Raw genomic sequence first — 15,320 nt, forward strand, 5'->3', positions numbered from 1 at the left:
AAAAAAAAAAAAAAAAAAAAACTTTTTAAAAAGGAACAGTGGCAAAATAAAAAAAAGTAAAAAGAAAAAGGTATCGCTGCGATCATTAGAGCGAGAGCAATAATTCTAGCACCAGAACTCTCTTGTAATTCTAAACTGGCACACTTTGGACACAGTGGGAGACAATCAGCGGCTGCGATGGCTGCCACAACCTGCCGATCGTTCACAGGAGACACTGAGCAGGGGTGTGCCTTTGTAAACAAGGCACACCACCGATCTGTATGTGAGGAAAACATATATAATGTTCGGAGGGTCATAAGTAATTTTCTGGCAAAAAAATACAGATTTAAACTTGTAAACAAAAAATGCCACAAAAGGCTTGGTCTAATGCTATCATTGACCGTTCTGGGGATACCAATGAAGATCCTCATTATTATGAATTTATATAGTGTCAACAGTTTGCGCAGCGCTTTACAAAATGGAGTGAGACAGTACAGTTACAAAACAATTCAACATAAGCGGGATCAGAGGACCTGCCCATTGGAGCTTACAGTCTAAAATGATTTATACTGGCACTTTGTCACCATTAAGATCGAGTTCACATCTATGCAGTTTAAAACAAATACACGGCGTGGAAAGGAAAGATATAAATAAATAGGTAATTTTGCTGCCTACCTGTGAATGAAACCCATTGAGTGAATGGCATCTAGTGATAAAACCACTTCAGCTGTGTAAAACCGTGCCCATTTCTCTGGAACATCATAGTTACTCATTAAATTTACAAGATCTCCCCCGGGCATGTACTCCATCACCATATACAGATAACGATTATCTTGAAAGGCATAGAACAGCTGCATAGAGAAAAGAAATAAACTAGTCTCGGTTAGAAGGCAATTATTGATTGTCCCGATAGTAACACCTCTTTAAAAATAGATAAGCTACAGGAAACAGATGGAAAAAACTGGAACCACTATCAAAATAAAATGTATGCCAATTAATGAATCTGTATTTGTGACCCCCAATTCACATGTACAATTAGCTTTAGCCAGGTTAACAGAATGATTATTAAAACATTATACTATGTCATTAACCACTAGACCGGGACCATTTTGTTGGTCAAAGACCAGGCCACTTTTTGTGATTCGGCACTGCGTCACTTTAACTGACAATTGCACGGTTGTGCAACGTGGCTTCCACACAAAATCGACATCCTTATTTCCCCACAAATAGAGCTTTCTTTTGGTGGTATTTGCCAATTTCTGCGGTTTTTATTTTTTGTGCTATAAACAAAAATAAAGCGACAATTTTGAAAAAAAAAAAAAAACTATATTTTTTTACTTTTTGCTATAATGAATATTCCCCAAAAATATAAAACATTTTTTTTTTTACTCAGTTTAGGCCGATACGTATTCTTCTACAATTATTTTTATTTAATTTTTAACCAAAAATATCGCAATAAGCGTTTGATTGGTTTGCGCAAAAGTTATAGCGTCTACAAAATAGGGGATAGTTTTATGGCATTTTTATTAATATATTTATCTATTTTTACTAGTAAAGGCGGAGATCAGCTATTTTTATCGTGACTGCAACAATATGGCGGACACATCGGAGACTTTTGACACCATTTTGGGACCATTGTAATTTGACACTGGCAGTGAAGGGGTTAACCTGTAGAATGCGCTGAAGGTGTTAAGTGTGTCCTAGGGAGTGCTTGTAACTGTTAGGGGGCGTGGCTTGCCCCGCCCCTATTAATAAATGCTGCTGAAGTAAAAGGCTTGCATACATAGAGGTGTACAGGTTGATCACATTTTTACCTTACCGTAAATTCTACTAACCAAGGTAACACAATCAAAAGAAAGCAAGCCGCCCCATTTATTTTAGAGGTAGATTGGTAGATTTGTGCACCACACAACAGTCCATGTGTAAAGATGTCCTTCCAAAATCTTATTGAACATAGGGCCTGCATTGCAGACTACTCGTTGCTCTCCAGAAAATGCTAGTAGTCCGTTGTGTTGACTCTCTCACGTCTGAACATTAACTCACGACTCGTCTGTACGGAAGGTTTTCATCAGCACATTATGGAGACTTTCCCACGTGCAGGTGATGCAAATGTACATGGGAGTGGATGCAACCTGCAGATCCTGGCATTATATACTGAGCTGCACATGGCTGGCTCAGTGTATATTTACAAAAAAAAAAAAAAAACATAGCTGGCAGGCAGGTAAGACTTCTTTTTTTTTCGAGACGAAACATACAGTGTTCTCCACTGCAAGTAAAAACCTGCCTGCCAGCAATGTTTTTCAAGCTTCAGTTTAGGCCAGCTTTTAATTGGTTTATTTTTGGCCTGCAGATTTAAGTGACTATTACCTGAACAAGAAAAACAAAGCCACTGACAGCCAATACAGTTCAAGGCCAAGTCTTTTTTTTTTTTAAAGAAAAAAAAAAAATCAGCAGAAGTGACATTACTTATGATTAATGATATGTGACATTTGTTCTGCCATCTATCCCTTTGCCCAGGTTCACACTGGGTACGATTTGGTACGATTTGAGATGCGATTTCACATGTCAAATCGCATCTCAAATCGGCTGCATTTGCCGGCAATGGCACCGTCCTAATCGGTGCGACGCCGCATATGCGGCGCTGCACCGATTTCAAAAAGTAGTTCCTGTACTACTTTTTGCAATTTCGCGGCCGAAATCGCGGGAAAATTGCAGCCGAGAAATCGCGGTAAAAATCGCGATTTTACCGCGATTTTGAATTCGCAGCAGTGTGAACCTAGCCTTAAGTAGGAATCCTCCGCCTCCAATTTTACCCCCAATGCCGTAATCTTTCAGTCCAACTGTAGTAATGCACCCGACAAAGCTGCAACATGCACTCAACAGTGCCCGACTATGGCTCTCTTTTTGCCCAGCTCCTCTATTCATATTAGCCATCCTAAAGCTTCTATGAATGAAACGTGAGCTTTAAATATGGGACGAGGGGGGCGGACCATTCAATCAGCCACCATTCATAGTAGCTGAAGTACGGCTTCTGGGGGACGGAGTTAAGCAGCCTTCATGAGTTCCTGTGACCGTTCTGTTTTCTCCATTAAAGCGGGGGTTCACCCAAAAAAAAAATTCTAACATTACATTGAGCCGAGTTGTTAGAATGACATTAGGCTGTTTTTTTAATTTCCTTGCCGTACATACCGTTTTCTCTATATTTTCACCGCAGCTTCCGGGTATGTAATCTGCGGGACTGGGCGTTCCTATTCACATTGATTGACATGCTTCCCACCGGCGCATACAGCGTGTCACGAGTTGCCGAAAGAAGCCGGACTGTGAGTCGGCTCTATACGGCGCCTGCACACCAACGTTTGGCTTCTTTCGGCAACTCGTGGCGCGTATGTATGCGCCGGTGGGAAGCATGTCAATCAATTAGCATGTGAATAGGAACGCCCAGTCCCGCAGATTACATACCCGGAAGCCGCGGTGAAAATATAGATAAAACGGTATGTACGGCAAGGAAATTAAAAAAAACAGCCTAATGTCATTCTAACAACTTGGCTCAATGTAATGTTAGAATTTTTTTTTTTGGGTGAACCCCCGCTTTAACCTCGGCCACACTAAAAGATTACAGCGGCGGGGGTGGAATAAAAAAGGGCAGGATTTCTACTAAAAGAGGGGACAACAGCACAAACACTACCGTGTTTGCTCCTATGTAATGTCCCTTGTGACGATTTTATTTACATTTTTTTTTTCAACCAGACTCTTAAGCCTCATTCACACTTCGGACCGTTCGGGTCCGTCTGTCACGGACCTGAACGGCCGCTCCATGCATCGCTATGGAGAATCAGATGTCAGCGGAGACATGTCCGCTGGCATCCGACCCGCTAAAAACAGACGTATGGGGGCCACGTCCCCATCCGTCCATGCGGATCGAATCAGGTAAGATCTGATGAAAACGGACATGCTGTCCGTTTTCATCAGATCACTCCATAGGGAGACAGCGGTGCCCGACAAGCCCCTCCACGCTCAGTGAGCAGAGAGGAGCTTGTTATCCGTCGGCTCAGCGGAGATCTGCGGACTGATCTCCCGCTGAGCCGACGGGAGCAGGTGACTCCGTAGCGTGTGAATGAGGCCTTAGTCACCAAAAGGAGATCAAATTCAGCAGCCTCACTCTGCTGAATGCAGGGATTTTCTAATTACCGTAACAAAACTCTGCCCCTCTCAGACGCCACCCCACTACAGCCTTATAGGTTCATCTGCACAGCTTTTGCCCTCTCCAGCATTTAAGAGAAGCTTACAAAAGTAGGTGCTTTCTCCTTATGGAAAATATGCTGCAAACATACAGAGGGGCTTTTTCAGAGTTCAAATGTTAACGAAAAAGTATGCATAAATAATAGATTTAATGTACCTTTAGCCTGGAGGTGCTGGAATGTACAGCACCATTTGCAAAACACATAAATCTACAAGCAGCATGAAAAAAAAAAAGCCATTATTCAGCTTAGCCACAAAGGCGTACCACTCCAACATACCTGCACAACCCAGGGGCTGTTGGCAAATGCCATAATGTCTCGCTCTTCCCAGAAGAACGCAGAGTCCGATCGCTTTATCATTTCCAGCTTGCTCAGGAGCTTCATTGCATACACCTTTCTTGATGATTTATGCCTTACCTTGTTAAAGAAAGACAAGAGGTCACACAAAATAAAAACAGTTAAAACTGAGCAACTCCTAAAAGATAGATTTGCAAAATATCCAACCCATAGCAAGTGACTTCTAGGAAAACTAAATCTGTATTTTTACCCTCTGGCAATTCCCTGGATGACCAAAAGTCAAGGAATCCCTCTGACCGCTTTCACCCTTACGGAGGTACATAAAAAGGATCAGTCAGTCAGTTTCTCACAGAACAAGTACAAGTTAAAAAGCTCATTCACATGTGTGTTGATAAAGAACGAAGCAATGCTCATTAAACCACTTGCTTACTGGGCACTAGGATTGAGCCCAACACACAAAATAACCTGGAATAGATGGCAAGGCGGTTCATGCCAAAAACCAGACCCTCCTATACAAGTTTTACATGTATATATCTGCTGTCTTCAGCTTTCTATACTCTTTAGAAAGTGTTCATCATGTTATTTTCTTCTTCCTGTTCCAGCAGCCAGAGTGTATTCTTGGCATACATTGTGTGACAGCTGATTGGAGGAAAGGCAAACCCGCGCCCCCCCATCCACTCCACATAGTGAGAGGAATGAAAATGCATGCAGAGCTGTGCTGTTAATAGGCAAGCGCTCTGCTAATCTATAGCACACAAATTATCAGCTGCTTTTATCGCCCTTGTCAGAAGCCATCATGCTCGTAACAGAAGAATAAAGCAGCAGAAAGAGACAGGACTAGGGGCTTTGGAGAAAGATAAGTAAAACACTACAGATATATGTGCCTAGGTCAAATTTCATAATTCGGGTTTTAAGGGTCCATGCACACTGGGCTTAAAAGGGACACTAAAAGGCAAGATTTTTTTTGTTTAAAAATAACAAACATATTATACTTACCTCCGCTGTGCAGTTAGTGTTGCACAGAGTGGCCCAGATCCATGTCTTCTGTGGTCCCTCGGTGGCTGTCTCTGCTGCTCCTCGCAAAAGCTTTCCACGTTCATGCGAGCTCCCTCGCATGGTGGAAAGCTTTTGCGAGCGCGCTCCCGTGATACAGCGGCGGCCATAGCCGCCGTCTGTATCACTTGGCCCCGCCCCCAGGCGCGCCGCATCATCCTCTGATTGACGGCAGCGCCAGCCAATGGCTGCGCTGCTATCAATCTGCCCAGCCTAGCCAATCAACGGCCAGGCTGGAAACCGAACAGGATGACGAGAACGCACCCGGGACTTTTGAGGGGTGAGGTAAGTAAAACGGTGGCTCGGGGGGAGGGGGGCGGCGCTGTCGGATGTTTTTTTTACCTTAATGCATTAGGTAAAAAAAAACTTTTACCTTTACAACCCCTTTAAAAAAAATTAGACATTTTCTCTCATGCATTCCAAAAGTGGTGAAGAGTATGCCAAATTCATCTACTCGTCTAGAACTTGTACTTAAATTTGGCTCATGCTGCGCCACTTTTAGACATAAGATACACTTTTGCAAAATCTGTCACATTTTAGAACTACCCGAATTTTGTGCATGAGTTGCCATCAGAACCAAGAGAGTTACAAATCCTCATAAATTTGGTGTAATACATAAACTTGCACCTTTATTAACCAGTTTCCGACCACCGCACGACGATATACATCGACAACGGCAAGCATATGGGGGCCTACCCCTGCCCAACCCCCCCCCCCCACACACCATCTATTTGTGGGGAAAAAAAGGACGCAAATTTTGTTTGGGTACAACACTGCATGACCGCGCATTTCCCAATTTAAAGCAGTGCCAAATTGTAAAAAGACCTCTTGTCTTTAGGCTGCCAAATGGTCCGGGGCTTAAGTGGTTAAAAATTAAAATAGTGGCTCTAATGTCTAGGTGATTTTTACTTTAATGCACTCCCTACATGAAGGCAAATTAACACCCCACTACTTCTCCACCCCCCCCCCCCTAAACCCTCACCTGGCTTCTTTGACTATCCAGCACTGTCCCCATCTGCTGCACCACTTCTACTTTCTGGTCTCACAGGTAGCAGCACAAGACATTGGCGATTGCTGCTATCAGTCAAATCCTGTACGTAGGGGGTTGTGTGTGTGTGTGTGTGTGTGTGTGTGTGTGTGCACGCGTGCGCCTATGAAAGCACAGAGCCCAGGATTTTTTGTACTCACCTCATGGACGGACACAGCTCCTTAATTCTTGACTTGTGGGTTATGTTCCCTATGTTATGTTCCTGTTCTATAGCCACAAGACAGGATTTAAGGAGCTGTGTCCGTCCATGCACGAAAAGAGAATTTGGTTTATTTTTTCCATTTTTTTTTTCTAGAATTTTGGTGTAATTTTTATAGGGTTGAACTTCACTTTAATGCAAAGAACGCATTGAGGTAAAAAAATATTGTGCCTTTAGAGCTACACTAAAACAGTTTAGTACTCCAAATTTTTTTTTGCATAAGACCCCTTTCACACTGAGGAGTTTTTCAGGCACTGCTATACGGCCTGAAAAACTTCTGCCCAGCAACCTCAATGTGAAAGCATGAGGCGATGCGCTGGCAGGAGAGAATAAAAAAAATCTCCTGTCAGCAGCATCTTTGGAGCGGTGAGAGGAGCGGTGAGAGGAGCAGTATGTATACCGCGCTCCTTCACCACTCCTTCCCATTTAAAACAATGGGAAACCGCGGCAATAGCGCACGCAATGCAGAGGCGCATTGTGGGCGGTATTAACCCTTTATCGGCCGCTAGCAGGGGTTAATACCGCACTGCTAGCGGCCGAATCCCGCGACAAATCCAGCAGTATAGCGCCGATATTTTTAGCGGCGCTATACCACCGCGGCTCCTGCCCCAGTGAGAAAGGGGCCTTAGTTTGATGGAAAGCTACACTTGCCCACTTAAAATATATATATGCGCACACACACACACACACAAAAACTACAGCCCTGTAGGACTACAACAATATACTAAAAACATTTTTTCCAAAAATGTATTATCACACCAAGTATTTTCTCTGGTATATAGAACAGCAGTATGATATGCCTATATTGCATGTATCAGAAGATCTCTCAATTAACAAATCCCGACACAAATCTTTGGACAAATGATGAAGTGTGGAACCGGATAGAGTGCCCCTTTAACACCTGACTGGTGTTATAACTCACAATCAAGCAGAAATACATACCAACTGAACTTCACCAAAAGCTCCTCTGCCAATGACTTTTACTACTTCATAGTCTTCCGCTTTCATACGTAGATCTCTGACTTTACTTATCGTATCTTTATCTAGATTTGAAAACAAAGAAAGAAAGTCAATCAATGCAATTACTATTTTTACTTTTTAGTTACCAGAAAGACTATAAAACACTGGGAAAGACAGATGAAAAACTGGCAACAGACTGCTTGTTTTATACTGGAATACTAGATTTTAATTTAAACCATGCACTGGGAATAACAATAATTATTTGTATAAAACTGTCACTCCATAAACTAGAATAAATTTACCGAGTCCCAGTGGGCAGATATTTCAGCTCCAAATTTGGTCATGGATGAAAAAAGGCTATTTTAATCCACCAGGGTCAACATTGGCATGAGATTGTATGGAAAAAGCTCCAAATGCTAGAGTTCTACAAACATTGAACTATTACATTGAAACGCCACGGCTTAATAAAATGTGAATAGCAGTATTTTCATATATTTTTGACTTAGAAAACACGCTACTTATCTTTTTTTATGACTCGCACGGCTATCTCAGCCTGGCAACAACAATGAATCAAACTACTTGAATGTGAATTAGTCCAGCAGCTGTAAAATGCTTTTAAAAAATCCTTAAAAGCTTTACATTTATAAAAATTAGTGAAGCATGCATTATTCCAATAGAACATATGCTTTTTAACCTATTTTTAGGCAACAAATCGGTCTTTTTTTTTTTTCCTTTATGGTAATCCTGACAATAACTCCCTTCCTGTCCTAGTGTGACAAGCATAGTGAGCAGCATTGACACCCTAGGACAGGAATGTGTAAGGACTACACAACACCTTGTTAGATTTTGAATTTATTACTATTTTATGTGATAAAGGTTTCTGAGAATTAATATTTAAACATGGCCATTTTGAGGTTTCTTGAGGACAGTCGAAGGTCAGTTGCTGTGTAGGTTACATGTATTTTTGGAGTTCTACATCAAGACAATGGGTGGAGATGTGTTAATATATACAAGTGGGTGTTACGTTTGTGACAGGAGCATCACCACCTTTCTTGGAGCTATTCTAAAAGTAAATATGCTTAGCTCGGCTTTTAAAACAGTATAAGAATCCATGTGGTTTGAGAAGCTAGCTAGGAAACTCTGGGGTCACCCGACCCTACAGGGAGATGGGGGTAGGAAGCCCACCCAGCAGGAAGCTTTCACTATGGAAGCCGAGCAGGAAGACGTACCATCATACCATCATAACATCTATTTCCTCCTTCTGAAACCTTATGAATTACCATCTTGCCATGTGTTATCAGCTGCCAATATGTAAGCATTGTCTTTTGCCTGTCCTTCTTGAAGAATAAACTTTGTAATTATGAAGAATTACAATTGAACGTATACGTGAGTAGCACCCGCATATGAAAGCAGTGTTCAAACCACACATGTGAGGTATTGCCGTAATTGGTAGAGCGAGAGCAATAATTCTAGCCCTAGACCTCCTCCAACTCAAAACATGCAACCTGTAGCATTTTTTAAACGTCGCCTATGGAGATTTTAAAGGGTAAACGTTTGTCGCCATTCCACAAGCGGACGTAATTTTGAAGCGTGACATGTTGGGTATCAATTTACTCGGCGTAACAATATCTTTCACAATATATAATTAAAAAAAAAAAAAAAAAAAAAAAGATAACTTTACAGGTGTCTTATTTTTGAATAAAATTGTTTTTATATTTTTTTCCCCAAAAAGTGCGCTTGTAAGACCGCTGCGCAAATACAGTGCGACAGAAAGTATTGCAATGACCGCCATTTTATTCTCTAGGGTGTTAGAATAAAAAATAGATATAATGTTTGGGGGTTCTAATTAGAGGGAAGGAGATGGCAGGAAAACAGACAAGGGAAGCTCCATTAGCATTGCTGGTTGTCTTGTCCCACCAACGGCCACCACAAGATGGCGCCAGATCACAGAAAGAAAGCCTAGGCCTGCAGAAGGCCGCAGGGCCACAGGCTCAATTACAGGCTGGCGTGGCCCAACATGATTGCGCGGCGGGGAAGCACAGACACAGGATGCCCCAGGTAACTAATTCTAGTCGCAATGGCGACCGGGTTTTGGCGAACCCCGACTTATATCATATAAATAATAATAATACACCCAGAAGTAGGATACAAGAGTCAGACATGAAGCTATATGAAGGGTGGAAGGGAGATCCAAATCTTATAATAAAGTAATACTAAAAGCTGAGACTTAACATGGACATGATCATTTTAATTATAATGCACAATACTGGTAAAAGTTTACTTTAAAATGTAATTGTAATACCTTCTATCGCCTCCAGTCTATCAGCCTCCACCTTTGCTAGATTCAGATGGTAATCTTACCTGCACAGTCTTCAAAGTGATTTTTATTTTATTTTTTAAACAATAAACATGTTATATGTACCTGCTCTGTGAGTAACCCCGATTTTCCTCTTCTGGGTTCCCTCACCGAAGCTTCTGGCTCAGCCTGCCTTCAGGAGTACCCCATTAGCAGAATACAAAGTATAGTATAGAGCACCCCTATAGCAAGGTGAAAAAAACTGCCTTTAGAACCACTCACTTCCTTCCCAGGACTACGTGTCCCATGTGGCATTGTTCAAAAGTTCTCAGGCACTTACTGACATGTATTGACGGTGTACCGAGCTGAATGTGTGCTTCACTCCATTTCCTGATATTTAACCACTTCCCCTCTGCGCTATAGCGAATGATAGCTACAGCGCAAATCTACTATGCCGGGAAGCCGTCAATAAATGCCGGCAGATTTTGCAGAGGACGCAAAGCTTTGTGACTAGGGCTGAAACAACTAATCGATATAATCGATAATAAAAATATTTAACTATTTTTAAAATCTTTTAGTTGGTTAGCCCATTAGTTAGCCTGTATACAGAATACATCATTTGTTTATAAAATCAGAAAATACAATTCAGCAGACATACAGCTCAGTACACCATCCATATATACAGAATACACAGTGTAGCACATATGCAGCTCAGTACACTGTCCAAACGGTACATGTCAGAAAGAGAGTAGTGCCTTGCGAGACACAGAATTTCTTGCAGAAGGAAGAGAACGATTCTGAAAAGGCAGAAGTTTTTTTTACCTTGCTGGACACTATACTATACTTTGTGGCTTGCTCGTGGTGCACTCTTAAGGCAGGAGGTGGCAGAAGTATCAGTGGGGGAACCCAGAAGAGGAGAATCAGGGCTGCTCTGTGCAAAACCATTACACAGATCAGGAAAGTATGACAAGTTTGTTGTAAAGAAAAAAAAAAAACATTTACAAAATCGCTTTAAGTGCTCTATGCAGGGAAGACCAGCATCTGAACTGAAAGAAGCTGGAGGCTGATAGATTGGAGGCAATAAGAATACATTGCAATTACATTAAACAAACATTTACCAGTATTCTGCATTCTATTTAAAATTATAGCCGTACAAAAAAAAAAAAAAAGTCTCATTCCTTTAATATAAAAGATTTATATTCCCCCCACCAACCTTTATATAGCTTCATGTCTGACTCCCATGTAAAATACTCTGACTATCCTACTTCTGGATATATTATTATTATTATATATGGGATGTTTCTGAAGAAAAATTAAATACTGTCCAAAAATTCCGTCCGTCGAGAAAAGTTTTCTATTCTACCCCTTCGGATTTTCCCTTCACTGTGTAAAAAAAAAAAAAAAAAAAAAAAACTAACATCGAAGTGACCCCACTAGCAGTTAGAAAATTGAACCTATGTTCTTAAAACAACATTTAACACAAGGAAAAAATATATAATAAATACTGTATTTATCAGCAAATAAGCACCTTTTCCCATTGAAAATTAGGGGGAAATTGTGTGTGCGTGTTATACGCTGATTCCTACCGTCTGAGTGGAAGGGGCGGGCGCCGCTGGATTACACAGAGTGCCGATCTCCTGTTTACCCAGAGATCAGTCACGTACAGCCCTGCATCCTGGCCAAGTATTGGACCACTGTTCTGTATCACAGGAGCTGGGCCAGAATGACTGTGTGTAGATTGCTGGGCAAACAGGAGATGGTGGCGCTGTGTAATCCAGCACTGGGGAGGCTGCATTGATAAACTGACACTTATTTTGCTTCGAAGTTCATTTGAAATATACATTTTTTTCCCCTGAAACTTCCCTCTTAAAATGAAGGTGCGTGAGAATATTATATAAAAAATATTATTAATTTATATCACACACACACACACACACACACTATATCTTCTGTCAGTTATTCTCAGAGTGGATTAGATATTTTGTTCCCTAACCATATAGCTGGTTAGTTATATTTACCACTGCATATAGATATTCAAGCAGAAATTGTATTGTAATTTGCATATTACCTAAACTATACACACACCACACTTTAGGTTTTCATCATATTAATCGTGGGTTGCATCCCTAATCGTCACCGTAGCATGTAAACACCAGTCAGATGCCATTTGCAGCTTAACCGCACATATATACATTACCACCCTTCAACTTGGCCTGAAGTGCAACCAATACAAGTTGCTATGCTTCATACTGAATCAGTCCATAAAATGGTCAATCCCACTTTCTTCATGTGTTTTATGTAAGCGCCGGTTCACACAGGGGCGACCTGGGGTCCGACTTGAAGCTGCCCCAAGTCGTGTGGTTGAGAAAATCAATGGAAGTGAATGGAGCCTTCCGCTCCGACTTCAGAAAAGGTTCCTGTACTACTTCAATCCGACTTGTAGGCAACCTGTACCCATTGATTTCAATGGAAGTCACCTCAGAAGTCTGATCACTGTCTTAACTGAAGCAACAATACAGGAAGATAACATACATTTCTCAGGCAAACCCTTCCCTCTCCCTCCCTCCCTCCCACAGAGCTGATTGTTGTTTGATTGGCCACTGGAAAGTTGCCTTGTAAGTTGCCTGATGATTCATACTCATGTCGTGTCCAAGTCACCTCCCAAAGTCGTGCTGGAAGTCGTGTTGCCCCTGTGTGAACCGGCTCTAAAGCAGAATGTCAAAATAGTAATAAAAAAATATTTATATACCTATGAATACCTATGATTAAGTAGCGTTGTTCTGCTACGCAACGCGTCAGGTGAAGGAGGAGTGTCGTTGGTGACGTCATCTCCGCTCGCGGCCGAGAGCGGAGATCTGCTGACCATCTGTAAACAATACTGTGGAGTATCTGCATGCTGTTCACAGCCGTTATAATTGTGAGTGTTACTATATTTTTATTAAATTACCATTGATTTACTGCACTATGGAGCCTGCCTTTTGCTTCTCTTGAGAGTGTCTGGAGGAACTTGGAGGTGAAGGATCGGAGCTACCTGAACCTTCCTGTATGCAGAGTGTGTACTGCTGGGTTTCATCCCCTATCCAACAGGCTTGTATGATCGCAATTGAGGTGAGAGGCTAGCATTATCTATCCTATCTGCACAGTTACACTGGAGGATCGTGTGGTGGATTGGAGCATTGGTTTGAACAACTTTTTCACCGCTGGGAAATCTTGAAATTTTGCACTTTGAATATATATTTTTTTCACTTTATTCAATTTTTTATTTATTTGCACGTTTGGAACACAATTTTTGAACATTTTTTGTATGGAATTTTGGAAGTCAATCTGAACACCATATCAACTGGAACATTTTATAATATATTTATGATATATTTTTTTAAATATATATATTTTTTATATATATATTCTCTATGAAATCATTTTATAACATTATTTATTCACTTTGCACTTTTGATCTTTGTGCACACTGGCTTATTTGCTATAATATTTTGTAATTTATATACAAAGTACTTCCTATTTGGGATTTTGTATTCACGTCAACACTTGAGCACTTTATTTTGGCGGTATCACTGGAAGTTCTTGTTTACATCTTATTTGCACATTCACTTTAATCAATGATTTCCATAGTATCATTGTAAATCTATTCCATCTATTATATCCACTACTCCTACCCTTCACACCTGAATTATGGATGTCATGAAGGGTCTTTAAGGAAATTAGGAGTGGAACACATATTGATTGAATATACTGATCAATACTCATACGTTGTTATGTGTGTAATATATCTTATTTTATTGTAGTTTCCCTTTGGCAAGCGCCATTACACTCCCTGTTTTACATATGCTTATTGGTGCGTGATCACTGTTTTAGTAGTGGCTGCTGCCTTTATAGATTTATTTATATTTTATTTTATTGAACTTAGTTGCCCTGGATAGATTGGTTTTGCGCATTGGTTTTGTGCATTAGTTCCCCCCTTTTTAAATAAAAAAATATATATAATTTATTACATATAGTGCACAAGTCTAAAAATGAGAGTGATGTACATCCTCTACAAATGGAAGCGTCACCCAAAAAAAAAAAAAAAAAAAAAGAAGAAAGCATATTTATTTTGCTCACACATAAACTATATATGGACTAGTAAAGTGTTTCACAATGCGAGTGGGAGGAGAGTAGCGCAACACTCAGAACAAATTTCAATGTCTTGCCATTATAAAGGACTGAGTTTCCCCTGAATGACCTGTGCGTTATATTATAGGAAAGAATTGTTTATGAAGATCAGCTCTGTATGCATTCCCATATTACCTAGCAAATGCTACAAAACAAGTGCAGAATTATGAATAATGCACAATATATATTAAAGTATAAAACGTCATTAAGAACATGTGTATATAAGCCTTTAAAAAAAACTTATTTGCTCACGTTAGGTCTTTTTATTTTATACATGTTCAACAGATGCACAAAAAATGCTCGTCTCCCCCTTACATGCCACATTTGGCATGTATTTTTTTTGGGGGGGGGGGGGGAGTGGGGGCTTCAGGAGAAGGGGACTTCCTGTCCCACTTCCTCCTTCCGCCGAGGGGCTGCTAAGGCGATACGTCATATCGCCTTTTGGCAGCCCCTCCCTGTAGGCGATCGCCTGGGACACGTGACAGGTCCCAGGCGATCGCCTGTCCAATCAAACAGTGCAAAAATCAAAAATGGGTGGAAAACCCCTTTAAGGGTCACCATTTCTCGCAAAACTACAACTCTGTTATAGAGAGAGGGGGGGAGTTCTGTAGTCCTTTTCTAGTTTATTACCATAGATGCAGCACAGCAGGAGGGATATTTAAAAAAAAAAAAAAATTAAATCCGATAATTTTTTTTTTATCAAATTTAATTTTAAATAACATGCTTTTGGTGTAAAAATCTATCTAAAGATAGTTTTCTATTTAGGATACATTAATAATTTCATTTATTCAGCATGAAATGGCACAAGGCTATATATTTTGCAATATTTAAATTTTTGGTAAACTAATTCAATGAATCCTAGCTCTGCAAGCTGATATAACATGAACTGCATTGATGCATTCACACAATTTAACAGAAACCAAGAGATAAAACACAAAGTTCAGGAATATGCCTTTATCCTATTGTATATAGTGGCAGTATACTCGTATACAACACAGATCCGTGGGCATGAGATGAGGCCTAAGGGTTATCATGTACCGTAAAGCTAATGAGTTTCATTAGGAGAAGACCCGGCAGAGTCAG

General features: G+C 40.7%; 1 protein-coding gene across 1 annotated transcript in view; it reads right to left on the reverse strand.

Annotated features, from left to right (window-relative positions):
• The window catches only part of ROCK1 (Rho associated coiled-coil containing protein kinase 1), a 192,913-nt gene that overhangs the window by 97,779 nt on the left and 79,814 nt on the right, over positions 1 to 15,320 (reverse strand). Inside the window, exons 3-5 of the mRNA XM_040354048.1 lie at positions 7,757 to 7,857; positions 4,497 to 4,634; positions 655 to 830 (exon numbers count right to left, since the gene is read on the reverse strand). Coding sequence (XP_040209982.1) covers positions 655 to 830; positions 4,497 to 4,634; positions 7,757 to 7,857 — 415 coding nt within the window. The remainder of the gene's footprint in view (positions 1 to 654; positions 831 to 4,496; positions 4,635 to 7,756; positions 7,858 to 15,320) is intronic.

Source organism: Rana temporaria, chromosome 5, assembly GCF_905171775.1.
Source record: "Rana temporaria chromosome 5, aRanTem1.1, whole genome shotgun sequence".
In the NCBI taxonomy this organism is placed as follows: domain Eukaryota; kingdom Metazoa; phylum Chordata; class Amphibia; order Anura; family Ranidae; genus Rana; species Rana temporaria.